A 27474-nucleotide genomic window follows, 5' to 3' on the forward strand; every position below is an offset into this window, starting at 1 on the left:
ATTACAGCCTGACAGTAGGAACGAGAAATTACAGGGAATAATTGTGTTTACAGAGCGGTGCTGGTAATACCACGCAGAACCAGATGGACTTTCAGAAATGCCCCAACCTGCTGCATAAAGGTCAGGGTGTGTGTCCCTTGCAGGAAAAGCAGCTTGCCAGAAATAATTTGGTTTGGTTTTTAAGTAGAAGGAAGTTTTAGTCAGGAAGTTCTTGACAAATATTTAATTTTTCAAATCAATGAATGCAAGAATTAGCCAAAATTCTGAATGGAACCACTCAGAAAAGCATTAAAAGGTTATTACATGAAAAAACACTTCTAAAATTACATTCTGCTAAGAATTACTACTTCCAAAGATCTGTTAATTTGTCGAGTGTTTGTACTGCTCACTAAAAAACAGCCAAGGGAATGAATAATTCTGCTAATAATATATTAACAACTTGCTTTAAAAGCCATAGCACTTTGAAAGAAAGTTACTATAAAATGTTTCCTCTTCCCACATAAACCTTACTTCAAAGCTTTGAACCTCCAAAGTTTCAAGAGGTTTTTACACTGTTTTTCAAAGAATAACAACAAAGTGAAGGGACTGTGAGCTGATGTACTGGACAATATAGACACAGTAATGATGTTAATCATCTCTCATCTGTGTTTTTCTACATAAACAAATACATTTTCAAAAAAAGACCTAATGTCTCCTCTTAAGAAGGTCCTGTTAAAACTGTATTTCTCCTTGCATGTGTACAGATTTAATTGTTCACTCTTGCTACTTTAGTAGAGAAATAAAATAGTTAAAAAGACCAAAACAAAACAGAAACTCACTGGGGGGGATGCATAACAGAAAAGATGTGAGGGCATTAGGATACAACCTCTCTACACTTAAATTTGGAGTTTTTCTTCCCTCTCTTGATATACCAATTTTTATTTTAGTGTGGCATCAAGGAAAGGGTCTTCCTGCACGTTACATGTGAAATTGCACTTCAAGACCAACCCCCCCTTGTTTTTATTCTTCTGATTAAATGAGTACAAATAAATCTAGATTAGATACTGATAATAAAGTGAAGTAAATCCAAATCAGATGCCTAGAAGTCAATGGGCACTGTGAGCATTACTGTAAGACACAAATGAGGGCAACTTACACCCAACAGCAAAATTTAGAGCACTCAGAAAATTAGCAGCACTTAGATTTCTTTAAAGTGCTAATTTTAAGATATAATGCGGTTATGATTATAGAAATTATCTTGACAAGATGAAGAAATGCTCCTAAAGCTGCCCACCAGCAACTTCAGAGAACTTGACCACTTTTTTCATTTATGGAAAACAAAATATTAACAATTTTCCTTCTATTTAATAGAAGGAAATAAAATAATAAAACCCAAAATATTACATTTTCCTTCTATTTAATACTCCTCTTTGAACATCTTTTGAAAGAGGTTACTGCAAAACTCCTCGCCTTTTTGATATCAACAACAGAAGCACTAAGACCACCACAATATATTCACATGGTCAGTGGCTGCAAAGTGATAAAAACACAGTAACAATTGCTTGACCAGAGTTATTATCATCAACATAGCCCCTCTAGAGAACCCAATTTACATGGTAAGGTAACTTTTGTTTATATATGCACAATTTCTTATTTATATGTCATAAATTAAACAAGAAGATGGCAATCAATCTTGGAAATCTAATATATTTCTGTATTCAAAGAGTTGTTTTACTATCTGGTAAATTATGTTTTCTCTCCAACTATGAAATTTGAAGTTTTACACAGCATTGTCTCAAATGTGTTAAAACCTTGCAGAGGTCAGTAAATCACCAAATTCACACCTGTGGCTGGATGATGATTAAAATCCTCATTCAAAAAGTGATTCAAGAGCCACATTCACCCTTCATTCTCATTTTTGCCTTCCTTAACAGAGCCAAGAACATCACTGTTTTTTGCACACTTGATATTTTGCACACTTTTACCACTGGAAATGCATCTTTAAGGTCCTTTCTGATCCATGCCTGTCACTCTATGATTTAGTCCAACACCCCTGCAAGGAGGAGGAACATCTTCAGCCAGACCAGGTTGCTCAGAGCCCCATCCAACCTGGCCTTGAACACTTCCAGGGATGGGGCAGCCACAGCTTCTCTGGGCACCCTGTGGCAGGTCCTCACCAACCTAGTAAAAAATTCTACCTTACATCTATTTTAAATCTACAGTCTTTTAATTTAAAACCATCACCCCTTCTCCTATCTCAATCTAGGTCCTGCTGGGCTGTTTGTCCCCATCCTTCTTACAGGCCCCCTACTGAAAAGCCACAAAAAGGTCTCTCTGGAGCCTTCTCCAGGTTGAACAACCCCAAGTATCTTGCAAGTATAAATGTCATTAAAAAAAAAAAAATTGACTAAAACCACATTATTATATCAACAAGTGCTTCTACAGCCTTCCACAGTCTGAGTGAGTCAGTGCAAGCAGCTGTCATAGAATGGCAATAACTACAAACACACATTACCAAAAGTACATTGTGAGAATGCTTCAGGGAACTGAATATACACCCAGAAAACACCAACCTGCTAAAAATTTATCTTCAAAAGTAAGAACAATTTCAGATTATCCTTTTCCCTAAAGACAGAAACTGAAAGTCTTATTTTTCTGGTGATTAATTCCATAAAGATATGCTCCCTGCTGGTTTCTTTATCGGCATGGAAGAAAATGCAGTAAGTCTTAAAATCCAATATATAAAAATATAGATTTTTAAAAATATAAATAATCACAGCGGGAATTAGGATCTAGAGAACAACACACCTTTAAGTCAGCACAGCTCTCACAGTGACATTTTAGTGCTTGTCTGTAACTGAACAAAGTCACAGAAAATTAAGTTTTACCCTAACATCACTTGAGAGAGAATGTCTGCCATCTGCAGCCTGAACTAGAACAGGCCATTGTTGTCTGAATAGAGGTTAATAACTGTTGAACAATGAAAGTATTTGTGTAAAATAAAAAAATTACCAATGCTTCTGGTAGGGATCCACAGTGAAGGCAGTCAAACCACACCCACACTTATTATTTAAAGGATTCACTGTTTTTTTCAACTCCCACCCCATATGCCACAGAAACAAGCTAAAGAGCACAGCACAAGAGGGAAGGCTGAACCACTGTGAGGGGTTATATTTAGCTTAACCAGGTGCTCACAGCTCTTTTGATGCTACCACTTGGTGATACAATTAAGAAAAGTAAAATCTGCATACAGAAAAGCTCATATTAAGATTCCTCAAAATACCATGTGAAAATACCATACCAGTCTATCTGAAACAACCACTTTGAACAACGGGACTCACAAGGTCTTGGCAATTCCACAAAGCACATTGCAACACCATTTGCTAAAGTAATTGTTGTGTTTACCTAAAGCACAACCAAGACCATCACAAAAACACAGCCAAAATTAGTCTGAAACTCAGTTCTCCTGTGCCAGCACCATCAAATCATGCTACAATCCTCACAAATATTGTGACTTCTTCCCAAAATACCACAAGTGGTAAAAATGGACTGCTGAGAAGAGTTACACTGCCTGGTTTACACACAACCACGTTCTGCGCATGCTGAACTGTGAGGAAGGGAAGATACTCCTTTTCTGGGAAGGGCAAAACTTCTGGAAGAGTCAAACATCTGCCATCCAAGATGTATCATCTAAACTTATCTGGCTTAGCTCAACAATTTTTGCACTAACACACCTTCAGTTCCACTGTTGAGAAACGTCTTGCCCGTAAATCAGATCAAATGAATTTTGTATAGAGACATTTCTGCTCTTCTTCCTTCTGCACGGCCCCAGTCCTCACTCATGGCAAGTCATGCATAAATCACAAACCAAACTGCAGGTGTCTGCTCTTCACAGACACCTCTCTCACCATAGGATGGGCAAGAGGCAGGAATCTCCTTGATGGAGCAGTGCTGAACCTTTGGCTCTCCCAAGCAGCAGTGAACTACAAAACTTTTACAGACCAGTTCCCCAGCAGAAATCAAAATACAGTTTCTACTACATGCTCCCATGAGAGGCTTTTCTGCAGACAATGATTAGTGCATTACTACTTTTCTGACTCAGCTTAAATTTCCTGGACATTTTCAAGACCTAAATAGTTTTTCCCAACTGTAGCTGATAAAATTTTGGAGGGGAAAAACAGTACAGTCTCTCTGACAATAAGATATCTCATTAATTAATTATTCTTCAAAATAGGTTACTTTAGAATCTTACTGTTGTGTCATCTTACAACTTCATACATGAAGGAAGAGCGACCTGGATGAAGCAAACACTGTATTTGACTACCCTGCATTTTCAGGAATCAAAACTCAAGAGATTTTCCCCACAAAGACTTTCCCTAGAACAGAGTAACTACTGTCTTCACCTGCTTTTTTTGGCTTATGAAAACCCACATGTCTATATTAGTAAGACTTTTGGAAGACAAAGGTCAAATTTTCTTTCTTTCCTAGAGAAGGTTGGTACTGTCAGAGAAGACTGAATAAATGTCAGCACTGGCATTTGTTCTCGATACCAAATATTGGAAATCTAGACTTGAGGTCCAGAAATGTCTCTGCAGATTCCCTATGCCAAAACAGAAGACTAACAATGAAAGCTCCTTTACTTGCCCACTCCAAAACTCCACAACACATCCAAGAGTTCAACATCACATGTGGAGTCTGCCCATGTAGAAACTCCATGTGGAATGACAAAGACCCAAACACCGAAAGCTAAATATGATTTTAGCCTATTTCAAGACTTCTCTAAGGATGAAAACATACATGCTGGCCTCACCTTCATGTAACAGGTAGTTCTGTAATTCAGTGTGGCAGCACTCACAATTTTGTAGTCTTGGAAACAAGCATCTATGCTGGTGATTAAACGTCTTCAGTTCCTTCAAGTTAATTTTAAATTAAAGACATCTCTCTAGGTGAGAGTAGGGAGGTCTGCTTATGGCGCGATCACAGCATTTCAGGAGAGCTTCAGAAATGTCTTTACAACACTGCATCAGACAGATAACCTTCTGAATAACATAAAGGACTTGCTTTGACGGGCTGCCAACATCAAAAGGGAAACAAACACTGTTCTTTCCTTAAAATGGTAATTACCATTGAAAAAGAGGGGAGAAAAGAAGGTGCAGTCCTAGAAGAAAAGTATATAGATTTGAAAATACTCTGTAAGACCTCTGCCACTGGTTAGTACTGCCCATAGGCAAAGGGTAGCTATAGTGAGAACGGCAGGATTACTAATAAGGAAAAACCATAAGACATTTTTCACATTCTCCAAAGAACTGTCCTTGTTTCTCACTCACAGCTGTTGCTTGTTTTTCTTTAATAAAAACCATGCTCCTACGACCTACAAAGTTAATTAACTCCACAGAGATAATAAACCTAAATTGAAAGAGCATTCCTTGTACATATAAGTCACGAGGATTAGACCACCACCTCTTTAACTATCAAAAAACCTCAGCATAACGCTTCATAATGACCCTAAGTAAATATTTATCCCTGTGTTTAAAGACGGAAATTTCAGCACAGACATGCAGCAACGTGCCTCAAGCTGTATAACAAGGGGTTTTCCTTAATGCAACCAGCAATCACATTACATTCTCCTATTAGGAGCCTCCAGAGAGTTGTCTAGTCTAGGACATACTGGGATAAATCTAATAATTCCCATCTTTCTGTGTTTGCAGATGAGTTTACCACAGAAGTATTTATTACAGATTGGATTTAATGCTCCCAATTGAGATGTTAAATCAGACTTCTAATTTTTCTCAGGGGTGAGTAAACACTCCAGGAGTCGGAAAATGGACAGAACATTTTACCATTAGTCTGAATTTGAGATTCCTTATCAGTGTTCTTGCTATTTTCAATATTTGCTTCCCTCCTTCTCTGTTGATTCTATATATCAAACACAGGAGAAAAATTACTAATAATCAGCATTTATCCTTATTTAGGTGTGCTAATGTGTTATGAACTACTACTGTGGTGGCTTTGGGTCCATCCCAAAGCATCACCTGCTCTTCCTTGAGGATTGCACCTGCTCTTCCCAACTTCCATGATCTGAGGCCATGGCAGGAGCCACATACAATCTCCTTTCACAATACATACATTAATCCACCCACTACTTGTGCTACAGAAATGCTCCATGGAGGCCCTCAGTCAACACCAAGGCAGCTGTCAGAGGAAAAGAGTATCTATCTCTGTGCTTAACTGTAACTTCAGCAACTTCTTTTAGTGTGCACAGAGCTGAAAGGGAAAACTTGTAGCTAAAGCATGTTAAACACAGGGAAACATGATTCTCCTTCAATTTTGTATTTTCATTTAATTTACAAGAATTGTGCCCACTGAAGCTGACAGAATTGTTAAAGATTTTCAAGCATCTCTGGTGTGTTAACCAAAAATAACTGGTACCTGCAGACAGGTTGTTAAATAGTGTCAGGCACACTGTCTTAGGTGACAATGTAAGATGTAACCAAAAGTATGTATTCTATCACCAGCTGTTAAAACCAGGTGGGGCAGGGTTCTTTATCTCTTCCATGACACATCCCTGGTAACTTCCTCTTCTGCTAATGGGCCACCAAGCCTCACTGCATGGCCCATAAAATTACGTCATCCCATTGTGAGATGCTCCGCTCAGGGGGAGGAACCAAGCATGGGATATTATCTGAGGTTTGGAACACCACACTCAGCCCTTACCTACTGGTTACCAGAGGACAAGAGCTACATAACCACCACTGGACCTTCAGAGGAGGACCAGACCCTTCTACAGGATCACTGCCTCAACAGAACCACATCCATCACCTCAAGAGGAGTGCAACCACCCCTTAATCAGACTGCTGCCACCACCCTGCCCGGCAGGGTGTCAGGTCATACCCTGACTCTGTCAGGTCAAGCCAATGTTTCTGTATTATTGCCTTGTTATATGTACTAGTAAAGAATTGTTATTCCTATTCCTCATATCTTTGCCTGAAAGCCCCTTAATTTCAAAATCATAGTAACAATTCAGGGGGAAGGGGGTTACATTTTCCACCCCAAGGGAGGCTCCTACCTTCCTTAGCAGACACTTGCCTTTCAAACCAAGACACACAGGCAAAGCTACAAGGTTTGGCCAAGCAAAACTTGTTCAACTGAAAAGTAAACTTACAGAAATGTGGACAAAGCAACAGCAGCCACACTGCATTTTAGGGTACAATACATATTCTTTACATTATGTACAGAGTTTCCAGGTATTTGGTAAACTGGGAACCTTCAGGTAGAGCAGTTCACTAAAACAAGATATTGAGCTTGTTTATACTATCCACCTGCTCCTGTGAGATGTGGTGCAGAATTCTGCCTGGTGATCTTGTCACTGGCAGCCCCCACTTTGATACACAAAATCCATCCATAAAGGAGGAACATTAGAACACAGAACACTCTGTGCCATGCAATGATCTCAATGTAGAAACATAATCCTTGCTTTTAGAAGGAGTATAATCCCTAAAACAATTTAGAGATACATAATAGTGTAAGCCATGCTAACAGTATAGATCCAATTATTTTCTGAACTGTACAGCACACTTGACTATTGCAAAGCACTTAAACTATCAATTTATAACAGCAGGATAGTATTTCTACACTTAATAAGTAACACAGAATCTTTTAGCTCATTAAGGCTATCCATTTTCAGAGATCCTTTTTAATGAAATTATTGCCAATTCCCCTGAAACCCCCCCGAAAAAAACCACACTAAGGAAGCAAAATACTAAAAAGAAAACCCCAAACAAACAAACAAACAAAAAAACCCCTGGCTTTAAAGTTTTGTTAGAGCTCTACTAATGTAAAAGTACATTAGGAAATGTGCACTAGAAATGTGTATAAACTTGACAGTACTCTGAACTGCAAATTAACATGCTACAGTTTATGCTAATTTTCTGTAAAATTATTGACAATTTAGTCAATAGGATTTTTTTAAGTTTTAATGAAGCAAGTTTCCTACTTCTCATCAAAAAGTGCAATCACTGTAGCATGCAATGTTGGTAAACTCATCCTTTTTTCTTAAGAGTTAATTAACTTTGCCTTTTCTTACATGAAAAAGTTGGCACACAGAGTTGGGCCTAACCTAAGCCTTTGCCAGATCTAGATTCAATACCAGCAATTAATATAAAATTATTCTCTGCCTAATTCTGGAGAAGCAATAACACTGAAATCAGCTGTAGTCGCTGAGTTACACTGATGCAGCACATGAAACAAGCCCATTCTTCTATCCAATGACAGCTCTGTCTGTGCCCAGAATCACAGAACCACAGAATCATTTTGGTTGGAAAAGACCTAAAGACCATCAAGTCCAACCATTAACCCAGCACTGCCAAGCCCACCACTACACCATGTCCCTCAGTGCCACATTTACACATCTTTGTATGTGACTGCACCACTTGGGCAGCGTGTCCTAGTGCCTGAACAACCCTTTCAGTGAAGAAATGTTTTCCCAATAATCAATCTAAATTTCCCCTGGTACAACTTGAGGCCATTTCCCCTTGTCCTGTCATTTGTTACTTGTGAAGAGAGCCCGACTCCCCCCTGGCTGCACCCTCCTGTCAGGGAGTTGTGCAGAGCCAGAAGGTCCCTCCTGAGCCTCCTTTTCTCCAGGCTGAGCCCCCCCAGCTCCTTCAGCTGCTCCTCACCAGACTTGTGCTCCAGACCCTTCCACAGCTCCGTTCCCTTCTCTGGACACGCTCCAGCCCCTCAGTGTCCTTCCAAAATTGAGGGGCCCAGAACTGGACACAGGATTTGAGGTACATCCTCTCTGGTGCCCAGCACAGAGGAATGGTCATTTCCCTAAACCTGCAACTCGTACTTTTGGATGGATTTTAGAAATGGAAAGAAGAGAAGAAAAAAATCACACCAACAAGGATCTTTCCAATGGCAGGTATGAAAAGGTCAAGTGAGCAATATTATCATGGCATAATATAATCATACTTTGCCAAATTCTCCAGCTTTAAGACCTGCCTCCATTTGCTTTTAAGGTGAGCAAACTTCCAGCTCACAGACTCCATGTCCTTCCTTTCCAGCCTGACACAGAAGATGGAAGAGATGCTTATCCTTCAGTTAAGGACAAGTCAGAAGCTTTTTTTTGAGTAAACTCATCAACCTGTATAGTACCAAAGCATTCCATGAGGAAAATAAAAATTTTTAGTTACCATGTTTGTGAAAAAAGACCACCAGAGCTTATACAAAACATTTCTAATCCTGGAAAATCCCTTTCCATGATTTTATGCTGCTGCTGCTCACCAGCATTCAAAAAACACCCCTATGATATAATTAAAAATTTACAAAAGGACAATTTGTTTAATTATTGTCTAGCAAATCTCTGTGGAGTGCAGCAAAACTAATAAGATTCAGGTGAGTTTCCATCTGTGGCAGCAAATAAATCTTTTTGCACCAGGAGAAATGCAAGCAATAAAAACACCAGGCAAGACAATGCAAAATGAACCTTGAAATTAGGTGCAGTAAAGGAAGTTATTCTCCCACGAAGACATACACTGACAAAATCAGAACGGCATTCTATTTCAGGAATATCAGGTCCTTTCTAGTAATTTTTGTAGTTCTCATCCCTATCTGGTCCTTGAGTAAAAACCACATTTCTGGGTTCTCAGACTTGAGGAGGAAGTCTGGGACCAGGAGGAAGGCTGATGGGTTATATTTACAATGGAGGACTAGGATACAGACTTGAAAGAGAAGAGGAAAACAGATGAACTAAAAAAAACCAACAAAAAAATTACACATGAAGGGTAGGAGAGAAGAAAAATATGAAGAAGCATTTCCCGAATGATCTCGGAATAAAATGAAATTAGGAGATAATTCAGGAAACAAAACACAGTCCTTCCAGCAGAGACTGAATATTCCCCCAGCTGAGATCCCAGCACAGAGCGACAGTCTGAGCCAACCATGTGGTGGTATTGCTCCAGGAAGTCTCCTCAGCCCCAGGGCAGCTCCTGAACCAGAGGTAGTGCCTCATTAGTAGAAGGAAAATCTACCTTTCTCTAATAATTTAAGGAATCCACGACCTTTTGTCAGCTTGTCACAGTTTTCATTGTTTATTTGACACTGTGCAAAGTGCTCTGTATGATTGATATCTGCCAACAGTACTTTCATCTGATACTGGTTAATCCTCGTGTTATCAGAGAATAATTACCATTCCCTTGCCTACAAAATAATGGATGACCTTGGGAAGGTGACATCTACTGTTTCCACCATCCCCACCCTTTCTTTTCCAAGCTGAAATGTCTAGTCAATGCAATTAATCCACATAAGGAAGCTGTTCTGTATCTTCAATCACTTGTTACTCTACTCTTTGTAACTTCTAGTCCTGGCAGAAAGAAAAAATGGAGGGAAAACTGGAAGAAAACACAAAGGAAACAGAAGCAAGTATAACAGTTTGCTTAAACAGCACTCCTTAGGAGGTTAAATTACTTATTAACTGAACCTGCCAACTATATCCAGCACATATACAATATTACTTTCCTAGCACGCATGGGGGTTTGATTTGAAATATAATGAATTGAAAACTGTTTGATTTATGTTCATACAACCATTGGTATCAGTTTATATCACAGTCCCTAATTCTGCCTCGCCAGTGGCTCATAGGGACATTTCAGGGCTAGAATTTGGAACAGAATTCTTCCCTGGGTATTACAGCTATTACAGTTTCTCAATTGCCAGAAATCACCAATTTGGCAAGCTTCTTGTGCCAAAAAAGCCCCCAAAGGGGAAGGAAAAAAAAATAAAAATGCAGCAACCATTTAATAGCCATGGCACAGATCTTTCCTCCTCAAGTTTTGATTCCATGTACTGGTTCCAAAACATCTTAAAGACCGTGAGTTCTGAAAATGAGTTGTGAGTTGTTCATTGTGTGAACGTACAAACAACCCAACCAACAAACCAACCCATTTTCTTCTGCTAGCTTAAACTCAGTCATTTCACTAGGCATTGTGTTGCTTTTCAGCTATGAAAAAAAACAGTGAATATGCCTTCTCTTGTTAGCATTTTCTATACTGTTATGGCTTTACAGGTTTTTAGCTGTTTCTAAAAAAACCCTAAATTATCCTTAGCTGTCTCTAAACTAAACTAAACAACTCTCATCCATTTAGTCTCCCTCAGCACAGGAGCCACAACCTCTCTCTGGCCACCTTTTTCACAGGTATCCTTACTTTGTGTATAATTCCAGGTCCTTTCGTGTAACAGATTCTGGCAACTACAGAGTGGATCATTTCCAGAAAAGCGAGCTTAGTGAATGTTATCTTCAGGTCAGGTTAAAAGGGACTGTCTGTGTATTTCTTAATCCAATCTGAATACAGAGAACATGAGAAATAAGAGGAGCAGAATAACTCTGCTGGCCTTCCAACCCTCATCATCTCCATCACAAACAGTTTATACATTAACTCACACCTGTACATTTTATTTCCCCAAGCCTGAAGATCTCCTGTGAAACAAAGCACTGTGGAAGCGCTTTTATTTGTTGCACAACAAATTTCACTCCTAGTTGGTAAGAAAATGGAAGTGTACCCTTTTCAGTACTATTATACAAGCATCAACACACGCTGTAACAGTTGCAGAGTTCCATAACAGTGAAACCAGGACTTTTCAGGAAAGACATGTTTCCTAAAGAAACAACTGTGCGGCAGAGATCGCGATTCAGTACTAAATCATGTTTATGAGAAGAAATGCAGGGAAAAATGTCGGTGCATAATTTAAAATATACCACCTATTATTTATATTTGCACATAAAAGAAACTTTTAAGCAAATTACTTCACTAAGAAGAAGAGCAGTAAAAGATCTTGATGTTCAGGTAATCTTACCTGTTCTTGAGACTCACATACAGAGAACTTCACATCCCACTAAAGCACAAATGCTTTTAGCTTATTAAAATATCTTCTCTGAAGGTACCCAGCATGAATGCTAGTCCCATGGACACTGACATTCTTTCAGCTTTCCAGGGTTTCGCCCCTTCCAGCTCTCTCAGTGATGATTTAAGACTACTGCCCCATTGTCAGAAAAACAACAGATGTCCGAAAGAACTGATGCAGTGGAAAGCCTGAACACACAGGATTCCTAATTAAAGTAATAGGGCATTATATAAATATATTTGACAGACCACAATGCCTGAAAAATGTGTTTATTCTTGCCATTATAATTAGTGGGCTAAACCTGAACTCATTCTGCCAATACTTATTAGTATCGTCTATGGCCTGTTCAAAGTGATGATCACAGATGATTTGGGATTTAGTAGATGTTAAGATGGTGCCACTTCACACAATGCTCATCAACCCTAAATTGCAACAACCACATGAAGTGGCTTATCAGAGTAGTGTATTTCCCAAACTCTGGAGTTAAACCTTCAAGGAAATTAACATTTCAACAGTCAGAGCCCTTTGAAACTTGGCCATGTGGTAGGTTTATGTTTCCGAGTCTTTTCAGCTAAGCCTTTAGCCTTCTGCTCCATTTTGGGGAAGTATGCAGATCTTCTTGTGTTTTTTGTTTAGGTTTTTGTATGCTTTGAAGAAAAAACACCAGGAAGTCTCTCTGACATTCAAAATGAATAAAATAGCTTGCATTATAGTATTATTATTCAAGATAAAATCTGTCCTGGGTTTCCCACTCAGTGTAAACTTACCTTATAAAAGCTAACACATGATACTAACAAAATAAAATCTTAGCAAGAGAAAGCTATAGGCTTAGAGTAAGTTAACAGCTCAAGATCTAACACTAATCTTCATTATTATCTAATTCTTCACTACATTACAGGAGCATAGGATTGGAAGGGACTTCCAAGGTCACCATGTGCAGACTGCTGCTTCTCCAAGAAACTCTAATACATTAATTCCTTCCTAAAATTCAAGTTCTGCCTTAAGGCAATCAGATTTCCTCCTTGATCATGGTCCAGAATGTCACTGCTGACAGAACCATTCCCATTTCCAGACCAACTGCATCAACAGCTGGTTCATCTCTTTATACCCTTGTGGTAACACTGTACTCAAAGACAAGTTAGTATCCTTCCTCAATGCTGTTCTACCCAGTAAGAAAAAATAAAGAGCAGATTTATTTACTGAATAAGAAATGCAGTGAAATTGAAATTAAAACCCAAAACAAAACAGTAAGCTTTTATCTGGGCAGGTTAAAAAAGGCGATCCCTTTATTTTTTCTCAGTACTTAATTAAATACACTAAAGCCCAGCTCTGTGTCTATTTCACTTCCTGGGTTTTTTCTCCCCCTCTTAAGCAGATAACCCAAATTCTACCCTATAACCCACAAGATGTCTCACCAGTGCCTGAGCAATAGTACACAGCACTCCTTTTTTCATCCACCACATTTTAGGATGCATTTCCTCTCCCTCAAATCACATAATTACTATGTGATCCTCTAACACATCCGGTTGTCTTTCTCGTTAGTCACAGCCAACTGCTGAATTCCCAGCATACAGCAAAAATTCTTCTAGCCCATAATGGTATGGCTAAAAAGCTATTTGAAGGCAGCACAGCAGAAATGTGATGAAATCTAAGCAATTATATGCACACCTTAATGTGTAATTCTGGCTGGAAAATTACTCCAGTTTGTCATCTCCCAATTTAACCAGCATACGTTTGCTTTTTGCTGATGATATTGCTATAAATAATCATTAAGACTGGCATCATGATAAAATCCATGAAGAATATCACAACTACAGCATTCTGGTCTTAAACTTGCATTTTCTTTCCCTTTTAGTCAGTTACTTCTCTAGGGAAATCCAGTCATGGGATCTGTTACACTTCTTCTACAAAACTCAAGTATTGAAGAAGGCACAAAGTGCAACCTTCCCTTGTTAAAACCTAACTCCATTTACTCCATTTAACATGTACCTCCACGTCTAACTACTTTTTCCTCTTAAGATTTCCTCTTACATCTTCCTTGTGAATCATATTATCCTCATGATTAAATATAAATAAGATACCTTGTATTCTGCAACACTACAGCACTATTTCTGACTTGCTAGATTAAAGAAAATATGTAATATGGCAAAAACACTGGAAATCTAATTTTTTGCAGGGTGTGATAGTGGAAGATAAACACCCCTCTGACTTGAGCATATGAATTTTGCTCCGTATCAACTGACACCACTGCCCTCACTGAAAGGAAGGATTAATTCATAAATAAAGACCGAGAAAATATTTGCTCTTGTCTTATAACTTCTTTCCTCTTCCTACTTTTAGATGGGAGAACAAGTCCTGATAGTTGTTTTGCAAGGTCTAATTCAGCTTTGTATCTTTATCTACGCTTGTTGATATTCAAGTCTACAGTTTCCGTATCTACAGTGCACACAAGGTGAAGAGTTAGGTTGCACTCAAGCAGCTTTTAATTGAACTCTGATGACCAGGGTTGCTCCTAATTGAAAAAAATTCAGACTGCAAAGCTTGAGACTAACTTTTTTTAAAGAGAAGGTGCAGCAGAACCTGTTGGTGAGTGTTTTACCCATGACACCAGTGGAACCAGGACCTCACAGAACTGCTTCATGTCTGCTTTAGTCTCCAACACACCTAAGTGTGAGAATGCAAAACTCAATTCTATTCACAGCAGCACAAAATCCAGTTCTACTTATGAAGGTTTAGAAGCATGTGAAATGAGTTACAACTATTACTTTCTACACCTCAGTTTATCGGAGATATTTTCCTGCTGGACCACAGAAAATTTATATCAAAAGGAAACAGGTGGTAGAAGGGAAGAGAAATGACAAATAAAAACATAAACAAAAACAAACAAACAAAAAAAAAAAAAAAAAAAAAAAAAGCAAAAAAGCACAGCCCAAAAATTCCAATGGTACTCAAGTAAACAATGTGAAAGACATTGATCAGCAAATACTGCTTTCCTTGTTCCAGCTGGTCCTTTAAGATTAAATCTCCCCAAACCAAGATCCATCAGCATGGACACCAAAACCTGAACAAATCTAGCGTACAGAAGGAAAGGGAGTTGGAAAAGAAACATCTTGCAACTCCTCTCCAGCTGGAAAGAACACATCCCATGGCAGTGAAGGATACTTTTTCCTGTGACAAAGGCAGCAATCACTGAGACAAATTAGATGGAAATACATTTTAACCTTTTAAAGCCTTTATCCTATTAAATGTCTTTTGCAGTTAGTGTATTAACTCTTTCTTTAGAAACACAATTGCTGAAGATATTTATTGTTTAGTGTAACTAAATGCCATTTCCAGAAGCTTTTGCAAGACTTACGATGAATTCCTAAGCAAGCTCTGCCCAGATGAAGAACTGTAAGAAGAATCAACTACCATAAACTGGGTTTATATTGCCATTTTCACAGGAATAAAGATCAATATTCAGGTTACAGGATAGAACTAAACTCTCAGTAGGGAATCCTCAGTCTTGTTTGCAGGCTGGGGAGAAGGATATGCCTGGAGTGGCTCTTTGATAGAGCTGGACTCCACATAGATAAACGTCTGTTATCCATCTGGTGCTGTAATTGGCAGACTTTATATATAAGAAACATGTTGCTCAGCCTTGCCTGTTCATGTAAAATGTCACCACAACCTTTACATTTTGCATGGGATGTAAGTTTGTAAAAATCAGCAGGTCTACCCTGAGTTCCAGAAAAATCAACACACACTCTTTAGTCCTGCTTTTCCTCTTTGAATTTCAGCTTGTTAGTAAGGCACCCACAAAGGTCACCTTGGACAGCAACAGAGAGTCAAAGGGAGCTCCTTTCTGGGCACTGTGTCCTTTCATGACTTTAAAGAGAGGTCTATCAACAGCAGATGCCCCTAGAGCACCCAACGTTTACACGTGACCACAGAAGAACACGCCAGCTCCCAGTACAGCAGTTTGGCCATCAGCCATGTGCTGGGGCTGGACAGTCTCAGGACCCTGCTCAGCCAAGGTACATTCTGAAGGTGCTTCAATGAAGCTGAGTCTCTCCACTGGAGCTGCACACACAGCTCAGTTCCCCTTCCTTCGCAGGATCCTGTGCAGAATTGCTTTCTCTGCCTAGGCTGGTTAATAAAGTGTTGTAGTATCTCCCACTCATATTTGTTTGAGGCTGAGTATCATGCTTTGTCATTCCAACCCTGCAGTTCTCAGACTCATTGTCACCCCGTGTCACACAATCACATACTTTTACATACATCTGCTCCATGCCATTCACTCACTTTTCTGTAACACTGAATGCCAAAAATAACCCTGAAACGGAAACTACTTCATGCATTACAGTACTCATGAACTAAAAGCAAAGTATATTGTACCTTGATAAGAATAAGAGGTTTTTTCCCACAGAAGGAACCCACTATTTCCCCCAGTAGGATACAAAAGGGAAGGGTCAATGCTCTGCTAATACAAAGGTGAGGCAGGCAGCCAGTGCTCCCAGGCTGCAGCAATGCCTAATGGCTTGGTTGCCTCCCACATAACCTCATTCTTCATCTCATGCTTCAAGTCACTACCAAGGTCTAACAACATAATTAGAGGTTTCCTGCAATGAGTGGCAAATTCAGGTGAACTAGTTTGAGTGCAACCACTACAGCAGTGCTTGTAAGTGGTTAAGTAGCAGGGAAGAGGAACAAATATTAGAGAACAACAACTTCAACAGCAAAGATAGGTCAGTATTTACCTAGAAATCACATTAAAGCTATTGTTTAAAACACCTGACTTGTTTGAAATTTCATCAGTTCTGGGAAGAAATATAACTGCAAGACTACACAAAGTTAACACAGAGTCATCCAAACTACTCTGTGAGGAGCAATAATTGAACTGTTGCCTGGTGTCTCTCTTCCTCGTGCTCTCTCTCTCACTATGCCTTACAACACAGTAAAATTCTGAGAGGAGAAAGGCAGCATCCTCTGGCAGTGTTCCTTTTGAGAGTGGCAGACTACTGCCCAAGGGATTTCAGATCAAGGATCTGTCTCTCAAAGTAAGGCTTGTGAGAGCAATGTATGTGGTTACTGACAACACATTTGCAATCCTCCAACAGAACCAAGGAGAAAAAAGCCAAAACAAAAAGACATCAAATAACTTATGCATACATCAACCACAGAGAGAACCAAGGACATAAACCTGTATTGTCAGAGAGAGCTTCTGACTGTTTATTTCAAATTGAGAAGCAAAAATCATGTGGCAATAATATAAAAAATATTCCATTATGTTCAATTAAGTGAAAAAAATAATCTGGCATATAGATTTCCCCTATTATATATTGATTCCTTTTACTTGGCTTTTATTCTAATGTCTGTAAAGCAAAGTCAGGAATAAACTGCAGCTGACTGTATAAAAAAAAGTATTCATTACACGGATTTATTTTTTTACAAAATGTCTTATACTCCAATGAAACAGGTATGTAAAACAGAGGTTTAATTTGAAATCTGAATGTTGTTCTGGGAAAAAAACAGACAAACAACAAAAAACCAACCCAAAACCCCTTTCCCAGTTTATCTCAGCAGTGACAATTTTCTAAATTAGTTAAAGACCAGTCCTGCAGCAACCTTCACAGATAACTGAGATAAATACTCATTCCTGTTTTTCTATTTTTATCAGGAGAAATACTCCTTGTCAGGAGTATCTGAAGTACAAAACATTGCTTCTATACTTGTATTTTCACTTTGGCCAGCTCTGTAAATAACAACACGCAAATGTCAAATTTCTTAGCAGGTCTTTGCAAATCGTGCCTTCACAAGTAAGACTCCTCTAAAAATAAAGAGCTCCATCCCATACACACACACAAAAACAATACTAAGGTTCCAACTCTCATATGTCTTTGAAAGGAAATTACCAAGAAATGAATTCAAAAGTTTCTATAGTGGAAGGAGCACAATCAAGAGGAAAATTATTTCTCTCTTTTTTTTTTTTTTTTTTTTGAGGACTGCTTGTTTTCATCAATGTCACAAACTGCTTGATACATTCAAATATTTTGTTTCAAATAAACAGCGTAATGGACTATAATGGAACACGTTTTGTGCTGAATTACGTAACAGTAAAGGTATGCGAGTTTAATCAACTATTACTTAGCATATTCCCTGCTTGAAGTCAGGCAGTGCTCGCACTACAACTCACACATTCCTCAGCCCTGGAAATGATCAGAGATTGTCAGCCACTCCAGGCGTGTCCGTAGCCCAAATTACACTGCAGTGATGCTGTTCCAGCCTCACAGCACCGGCTTCGGCTACGGGCAGCGATCTGCAGCAAAGTGACCCAAACGCTGCTGCGGGCACCAAAAAACACAAACAAACAAAAAAATCCAAACCTCCCAGCCCTACCTGAGCAACCCGGAGCTACTCACCGTTCACGGCTGCGGGAAACTGAGCCATCACGGTCCCGAGTGCGCCCCGCTAGCCCTCAGCCATCTGCAACATGAAAACATCGTGCATTAATAATGCAACAAGGGCAGAGCCGAGCGGGCCACGTCCGTCCCCGGCCCCACTTCCGACAGCGAACAATGCCCGGCCCGGGGCTGCTGCTGCTGAACCAGCGGCATTTACACCGGCGAGGGGGTGGGGGGTTATTTATTTATTTATGTTGTATAGGGTATGCGGTGCAGTCCTGAACGTTGTGCCAGTTCTTAAAGGAAAACAAGTACCAAGCGCTCGGAGTGATGCACACGAACTGCCCCCGGCTCGCCGGGACATACGGCTGGGGACAGCAGAGCCCGGGGTCCCAGCAGGTCCCTGCCAGCTCTCCCCGGTAAATACTTAGTGTTTCATTAAGGAAAAAAAAAAAAAAAGTTCAGTGCTCAGCGCCTTGAGCCAAAGCTGCTGCTGAGCAAAGTGGGAAACCAATTATTATTCAAATTCATCCATTCCACCACTCCACGCCCCATTAACAAAGAAAACACTCTTACATGATGTATTCTGAAGAAAGGGCTTGTCCCAATAAAAATCTGTCATCAGACAGTTTTGCAGAAGTAACACAATGAAGTTATTCCTTCTCCTGAGCTACTGCATAAAGACTCAAAAGCAGCATTTAAACGGTGTCGCAATAGAATTTACTTTATAATAAATATCAGAGTACTAAGATTTCGTTTTTCTAGTATGCATCCTTTCAAGAGTACCTGTATAAAGAATACTTTAGAATTGCAAAATATTCACTAATACTTATCTGAGGGAAAAGCATGAACAATTCACTGCTTTACGAACATAGAACTAAGACAATTAAGTCAGCTTGTGCTTTGGACGAGATAATTTTACTTAAATACTGAAATCTATACATCATAATCGTTGTTCTCTATGTGGAGGAACTATTGTACAGGATGAAGCTACAAAAATGAAATATTTATTTTTATTTAAAAATACATGAATCACATCTCACTCATCCCCTTTTCAGACATCTAACCTCCTACCCAGACACACACACAAAAAAACCCTTCACCTCTCAATACAACCACATATTTTAATATGAAGTACAGAAATATCACAGCCTCCATAGTCCCTTCCTGCCAAGAAACTCCTGCACATCTCAGCACAAAAATCACACAACTGGAAAGCACTCTAGTACCACCTGAGGACAGGAAGGCATTTTTTTGGTATCTATTGCATGTTTCTTCAATAAAATTAAAAATGTCTGGGATCATTTGTTAACAATTCTCTATGTATAGTTCACATCATCGTTATGATATATACATACATTTGTGGCTACACACACGTATGCATATCTACTTAAAGAAAGTAAATGCAGTAGTTGGTGAGTCCAAATGATCTCTCACAATGACACTAGGTATGAACCAGAGAAAGATGAAAAAAGGAAGCATGGACCTGCTCCAAGACATGGACCTACCAAACAGCCTACTAAAAGACACTTGAGATCTATAAAGAGCCTTCCTGAAAAATGCTGCCAATGTTGTTAAACACTTCTACAGCACATTTCTCTGCAAAAGCTGTTCTGTCAAGGAGGTCTAAAAGAGAACCTGAAACCACGACACAGAAGCAGGATGCTGGAGAACACCCCCAGAATCAGCAATTTCCACCTGCATGTGGCTTGTTCCAGATTTAGTCTTACTGGTTAAGGGCTACACATTTGATCTTTCCTCCAACTCACTTTGTTCTCTTAATTTCAGGTAGCTTTTAGTTGTTTGTTTTTTTGGTTTTTTTTAATGAGTAATCACAAAAACATAGAATATTCCAAGCTGGAAGGGACACAAGAGGATCATTGAGTCCAAATTCAGACTCCATGCAGGACACCCTAAAAGTTAACCGGTGTATCTGGAGAGCATTTGGCCAAACATTTCACGAACACCAACTCGCTTGGGGCGATGACGCCTTCCCTGGGGAGTTTCTTATGCATAATTGCCCTCTCTGTGGAGAACTTTTCCTTACATCCAATCTCAATGTTCTCTGATACAGCTTCAAGCCATTCCCTCATGTCCTGTCACCAGAAGAGACCGGCACTTCCCTTGCTGCTCCCATCATAAGGAAGATGTAGACAGCAATGAGGTCACTCCCTCGGTCTCTTCTCTGAACTGGACAAACCTCATATTCTCAGCTGTTCCTCAAAAATCTTGCCCTCTAATCCTCTCACCATCCTTGTTTCCCTCCTTTGGACATGTTCTGATATTTTTATATGCTTCTTAGTGTGGGGCCCAAAACTGGATACAGTACTCAAGGGGAGGCCTCACAATACAAGTCAGATAATTATCAGACAATACAGGTCTGATAGTAAACTGATTAACTCTTAAAACCCCAAATCTTAAGATATACTTTTGAAATACTTTATATGTCTCACAGTTAGAGAGAAAGTCACATTTTGCCTTGGTTTTGCTGAAATGGCTTGTGTAGATTCAGGTTTCAAACTCTCAACTGCTGAGCAGGTGAGTGGGAGAAGTAACCCAGGCAGCTTCATGCACACAAAATGGGGAAATCCCTTCTCCTCCTTTTAATGTCCCAGGAGTCACAACTATACCACATTTTAAAATCAATTTCAACTGAAAAATTTTGAGGACTCTGATGTCTCTTTCGCTTGGTGGGGGTCATTCCTATTTATGAAAGCCCTGCATCTATGGAGGACATGTGTTCCTGGTTCATTTTCATCAGCAAAATAATGAGCATTCCTGCCCTAATTATCAACACAGGATTTTTCAGTGTACCTGAAAATTCCCCAAGTTTTTCACGTCTGGGCTGAACCAGCCTGGTAAATCTGTGCTGGGCATTGCCATGTAGACGAACCAACACCCAAGGTCCAAAAAGAAGAGGGAACTGCCCAATGGGTCTGTACTGAGAGTACGTTACAGCAATGCGATGTGATTTAATCATGTTTTAGCTCTGTTGTCTCACTATTATGTCTATATGCAGACCTTGTCATATTTTAAATAAATACTAAACTTGAAGGGGACCAAAACCCTCCTACAGTAACCGTTACAAGTGGAGAAAATTATGACCTTACAGAAGCAACCAAAAATCATAAACAGGCCTTTTACAGGATTTTGTATATCTCACCAGCACTGGAAACACATTCTTATCCCTTTGCACAGATCTACTTCATTCAGACATCAGGACTACACCAAGCACAGATACTTCTCCAATGACAGACTCTCAAGTTGTACCAAGAAGTAAAAAAAGGAAGAACTAAAGTATTGCTGCAATATAATTTCCCCTCACTCAATTTTTTTTCAAGAAGGAGGAAACAGCTCAGTAAACTTGAAATCTACACACATTTTTCAGAAGTCTGTGAAAACAATCCTTCTCAAAGAAGAGAGCTTGCCCTCAACAAGTATTCTGTCTTCTGCATTTCCCCAGCACATCCCAAAGGCTTGGAGATTATGTATACATCAAAGCTAAAAGCAGCTTATTTTCACAAATTGCAAATAAAGTTGCTGCAGTCACCATCTATAAAGACCTACAAAGGTGTAAAAGCATCTTAAAGATTTAGGACACAAGTGTGAACCACTTATTTACCGAGGGAAATCTCAACAAAATATTCTCACTTTAAGACAAACTTAGAATTTTTTAGAATGATTCTGCTAACTTCTAATCATTAATGGAGGTGAAAGCTGTAAATTTCCAAGGACCCTTTTTAGACAACACATTATACAATGCCATATAGAAATGTTCACTGAAGAAAGAAAATAAGAATCGAGAAAATACTATAACCAGTGTCCCAAACAGATGATATTGATGAAATCATGGCCTTCAACACCAGAGTATTTCACAAAAAATTGTTTCTGCAAAATGTTCTAGATGTGCTTGGTGAACTCAGTCATGAGTTGTAAGAAACTGTCACAGACACAGCACGAAATCCATGGTGTAACAACAGGATCAAACATCATTATGAACACTGTAGATGACATTAAGTCCTGCTGCCATTTAGGGCGAAAACAGGAAAACTTGGATCTTACATTTAAACAGTAGAACAGCAAGTTCTTGTAAACAAGACATCTGACTAGCCCCAATCTCTAGAGCACTAATTGCTTTCACAAACTGACCTGCCAGACTGCAACTTCTGTTCCCTCTCTCAGTGTTCATTACAGTTGAGACAAGTGGAGAAAAGAAATGAGGAGATTGCAAAAAGCAGGGAACACATCAGGACCATGCTGAAAGCATTAGAAAACATTAGGGCTGGGCAGACTGCACACAGAGGGAAAAAAGCTTTTTCTTTTCCCTGTCATAGGCATATTGCCATTTTATGAAGGGCAGCTTTACCACAATCTTTGTTAATATTTATATTTGAATCAATTATTTTTTTCAAAACATTTCTCAGAAAAACCACAGCCACATAGTTTTAGTAGGAATGAAGGTCTGGTGCACCAGGCTCTGTCTGGAAGAAAGCAAATACCATGGAAGCAGCATGTGTGGTCACCCTGTTACTCTTCCTTTTCTCCATGGCAGGAGGAAGATATATTGCGGAATTTTGCTGCAAGAGCCAATTAGCAAGGACAGAGACTGCAGCACCAGTTACCTGATTTACTCTTTGCAACACCTGTAGATATGGACAACACAAAGACGACTCACTAGTACCTGCAAAGCAAGCAGTGACTTTGTAATAAGCCCATGTAGCTGTTTCCTGCTTTTTTTTGAGTCCTCTCTCAAAAATGAGATAATAAGAAGCATTAGTAAGGCATTACGAACCAGCACAGACTAGAACTTCTCTTTGTTCAAGACATACCGGTATGAGAGTCTACTGATTAAAAAAAAAAAAAAAAAGAAAAACATCTCAACATTGTGGCCAAGCCTTTATCTCATTTCTACAGTACAGCTATACACAGCCACATGGCCTTTTCAAAATGCACTGTGGCCAGCTTACAAAGTCCACCCACTCCGATAACAAACGAATGACATCAGTGACAAAACGGAGGAGTCGACTGTGGGTAGCACATTGCTGGCTCTTCCTGCTCCCCATGCTACTGTAGATAACAGTACTGCAAGCTTTAGTTAATATTTTGACATTTGAAGGAAAAAATAAAGGGTTAAATATTTTACTTCTTAACCTTGTGCTACAAAGCCCTTTCCTTGCTCACTGTGAAAGAGAAACTTCCTTCCCAACAGTGATCCAGATACAACACAAAAAGTATTTTTCTGACAAATATCCTTCTGCCCACCTTGCCTGACTAATAGGCTTTCTGAACATACTGACCATCAAAAACACAAGAATCTCTGCTTCTGTTCAAAAAACAGAATTGTGTGGTCACTGTTGCTGGGTTTACTCTGTTTCTTACACAGCTGCTCAGCTGTGAAAGCACCCATTCAAAGTATCAAGACACTGTTCAGCTCTCTCCTCTGTTTCTGGAGATTAAAACTGATCTTTTCCTCCTCCTAGGAGATGGTTTCCCCTATTTTATTGCACAGTCAATCAAGGAAACTCATGAACAGTGATCGGAATAGTAATGTTAATTCAGGACTTCAACCACCTACAAGAAATTCTCTACATTAAAGCACAGACGCACAGGTTCCTCTCTGTCTGTCCATGCCCTTCCAGCTTCAAATCTTCTTTGCAAGGAAGAAATTATTCTGAAGGAGAGAATGAGAATCCCATTTCAGGAAGCTCACTATTTAAATCCCTGGCCCTTCTCCCAGGAGACACAAACTTCCTCAGGAAAAGATGGGAATTGAACCCAGCTCTGTCACGCCCTGGAAGAATACATTCACTAACCTGATCCCAGACAGACATCACCACCTCTGCTTGCTTTGTTTAAAAAGGAAATGAAAAAAAGCAAAAAGCAGAGGGTAGACTATTTATAAGATTTTTTTTTTTAAGGCTCTGAGCTTCTACCTTCAAGAAGGAACTCCAGGCTGCATATTGTAACCTTTCCAGAGAGCTGAGTGAGATATGCTTGCTCCTCAAGGGGTGGTAACTTAAAATACTCTTAGTGGTTTTTTTGCTTCCTACTTTCTAATTCACATGACTCCCTACTCCATATGCCATTTTTTCTAGATTCTGTTTTAAAAGACATCAATTCTCACATCTAATTATTTGCAAGCATTGTACCAGCACCCTTAAATGCTGTTTGGTGAGGTCCACACACCTTGAAACCTGCAGTTCTCCACTTTCACACTGTAACTCCTAATTTATGTCAATATGGACTTGGGTGAGACCCAAGTGTTTGATGAGTTGTCTTCTTTTCATTATTTTCTTACTTCAACCATGACTGGAAACATTGAGAGCATATTACTTTTAAGCTTATTCATTTGAAATCTTGCCACCTTAGAGGAAAGTTTTGAGCCTGCTCCTGTCTTTCCATCAGGAGCACAAGCAAAATGATAACAGAGAAAAAAAAAAAAAAGCCACAACTAAAAGAAGAATGCTTAATTATTTTCTCCTTATGATAGAATAGATGCTACTTAACTTGCTGCTCAGTTTTCAGTCCCAGATTAACAGTGCAAAATGTACAGAACATCTAATGGGCTGCTACAACAAAGCAAAAACCAAAAGATACGTGAGCACTCTTCTGTGCTCAGCAGAAAGCAATCATTGACTATCTGTAAAACTAATGAAAATAAAACATTCAGTGAGACTGGATTTACAGTTTAGGTATCTGCTTTCAAGCTGGGCAGGTGCACAAAACCATTGCAGGCTTAACTTCTCAAAATTGAATGAGATGACAAGCAGAGGGGAGAAAAGCCACAAGCGGCCTTTAAAGCAAAGAAAAGGTATTTATCTCTGATGAATCAAAAATCAAGGAAACCTCTTGGGAGAAGAAGTAAAGATCAGCATAAGGCAGTCAAAACAGGAAAAAAAATAACTAGGTAGGAGTATTTCAGATTGATAACAGATGGGTAAAAATGCTTTCCCCAAAGTGACACAGGGAAGTGTGGTTGTAATGGAGATTCTGCCCAGCACAGGAACTCTGAGACCAGCACACTGGTCCTGAGGTGGACCCAGGACACAGGCAGTGTGGCCACAGCACCTCTCACTTGCCCCAGATGAAGCTTCGTGCTCCTGACCCCACTCCCATCTGCAAGTCTCATCCATGCTTATATTATGAAGAACAGTCCTTCAAATCATCCAGTTGAAATGTGGTCTCTTAAACCTTTACCACTGAGTTCTAGAGCATACAGTAATAATATTTTGACCACCAAATTTGAATTTCATGATCTTAGAGAATCAGTTATCACCTGTGTTAGACAAACATCTCAACATCATGTAAAATCCTGAGGGGCAAAATTATTTCAGTTAGAAAGACACTTGTCCCACCTTAAAGTCGTTACAGTGTAGTGGAAAAAGCTATAAAGTTTTTGCTTTTGATTAGTAAAATTCTTGACCTTTGAAGGATAAGACTAAAAGTATTATTTAAATATGCTCTGATTTTTTGATACATTCATTTGTATAGCCATAATAGGTAATTTTTTTTCACATTCCAATTGTAATATTTTTAGAAACAAAGAAGAGTTAACTCCCATTTCCTTTTCTTCCCTTACTTCATGTGTATGCTGTTGAATCACTGACTGCAGATACTGCTCATGACTGATGCCACAGCATTTCACAAGCTCCACTTGCATCAGCCTTGAACATTTTCACTAGTAGAGCTGACTCAGAATTATTATCTGCTACTTCTGAAGCAACAACGTCTCATATCAAAGTGTCTCAAGTTAAACTGGCTCTCAGAATTGCTGTTCCAAGGAAGCTGTGACTTTTCTAGATCAACCACGCCTTTTCAACTATCTGTAAGTGCCAAAATGTTTAAAAATAGTTCTCAGGTACTTGTCCTCTATTAGGTAATTCCAATGCTTTGTGTTGCTACTGTCATCATGTTACATCATTTGAATTTCATGTGCTGTTCTGAAAATAAGAGTTACACAACACTGTGCTCCTCTATATATTAATGTTCAATCCATTATTTTAACTCTAGGATCCAAGTAACCAACCTGGCCAGGCTGTGTTCCTATACTGACAAAGTTCTAAATATTCTCCATTTGAAGAAAAATGGCATTTCATCAGCTTCATTTTTAGCTTATAATTTTTATGTGACCTAATCCTTACCTTTACAACATTTGGTGCTAATGGCACAATACCAGAAAAACGAGTTACTACAGTCCCTGTATCATCTTGCAAAGGGCAATAAAACACTGTATGTGTAGAAGTAAGAACTCCTCCTCATGAAATAAAACCCCCTATTTTTTTTCTAAAGAAAAATTTATTTTATCCTTAAATAAATCTGAGAATAAAAAAAAACAAAATAAAACCCACCATCCTGATAAGTGAATTAATGAAAGCAGTAACATTATAGTAACCAAGCAACCAGAATGCTTGAATTCTTAGCTCCCCTGCCTACAAGTATGAGACATGAGTAGTTAACGTGTTTTGATGAATCCCATCACCTAACATGGACCAAGCTTAACAGAAGGGTGCCCTTTACAAAGATCTTAACAGACTATAATATTCATAAAAAACAGGCAACTAGACAGAGAAGGCACAACCAAATTTAGTACCCTCAAGGAAGAGAAGGACTGCTGTATGTTTGAGTACCAATATTGGACACCAGAGGATCCACATGGCTAAAAGCTGCTCTAAATACACTGACCACGAGAAAAAATTCAACACAGGCTCACATCTGATCAAACTCAGACAGCCAATGCCACAGAAAACAAGGCTTCACTGCTCACAGCTGGCTTAAAATTTTGGTTTGCATTGGTCTGTCACTGGAAAGAACTTGAACTTACATGTAGTCGTAAATCTCCCAGTTCTACACTGATCAGGATTCAAACACACCATTTCCAGAGGTAATTCAAGTACCTGCAATATTTGCAACTAAGCATTTGAAAATTTTAGGATCACTTAAAACAGCTGCTTAGCCCTTCTAGAAATCCAACCAGGCACTCTAACACTAGTGTTTCTCCTCAAAATAGTCTGATGTGTCATCTATCACCAACCAGAGCACACAAGAAAAATGCAATTTTAAAAGGTGAAGTTAAAGGGTGATAGTATGTTTTTAAAGGTAGAAGGAATACTGTAATGACCCTATTTCACCCCACAGCTAGGTTCAACCTCTGAACGGCAAAGTACACTTTGTGTTAAGTGTTTTACTGACAAGCGATAGTGCTTGAAATAGG

The 27474-nt window shown here is 39.2% G+C and overlaps 1 protein-coding gene across 5 annotated transcripts in view; it reads right to left on the reverse strand.

Annotated features, from left to right (window-relative positions):
* ITSN2 (intersectin 2) overlaps positions 1 to 27474 on the reverse strand; it is an 81823-nt gene that overhangs the window by 50364 nt on the left and 3985 nt on the right. For all 5 annotated transcript variants that reach the window (XM_082276882.1, XM_082276883.1, XM_082276881.1 and 2 more), the window contains exon 2: positions 18282 to 18345. In XM_082276882.1, the coding sequence (XP_082133008.1) occupies positions 18282 to 18309 (28 nt within the window). In that variant the 5' untranslated portion in view covers positions 18310 to 18345. The remainder of the gene's footprint in view (positions 1 to 18281; positions 18346 to 27474) is intronic.

This window comes from Coloeus monedula, assembly GCF_965178545.1.
Source record: "Coloeus monedula genome assembly, chromosome: 2".
Classification (NCBI taxonomy): Eukaryota; Metazoa; Chordata; class Aves; order Passeriformes; family Corvidae; genus Coloeus; species Coloeus monedula.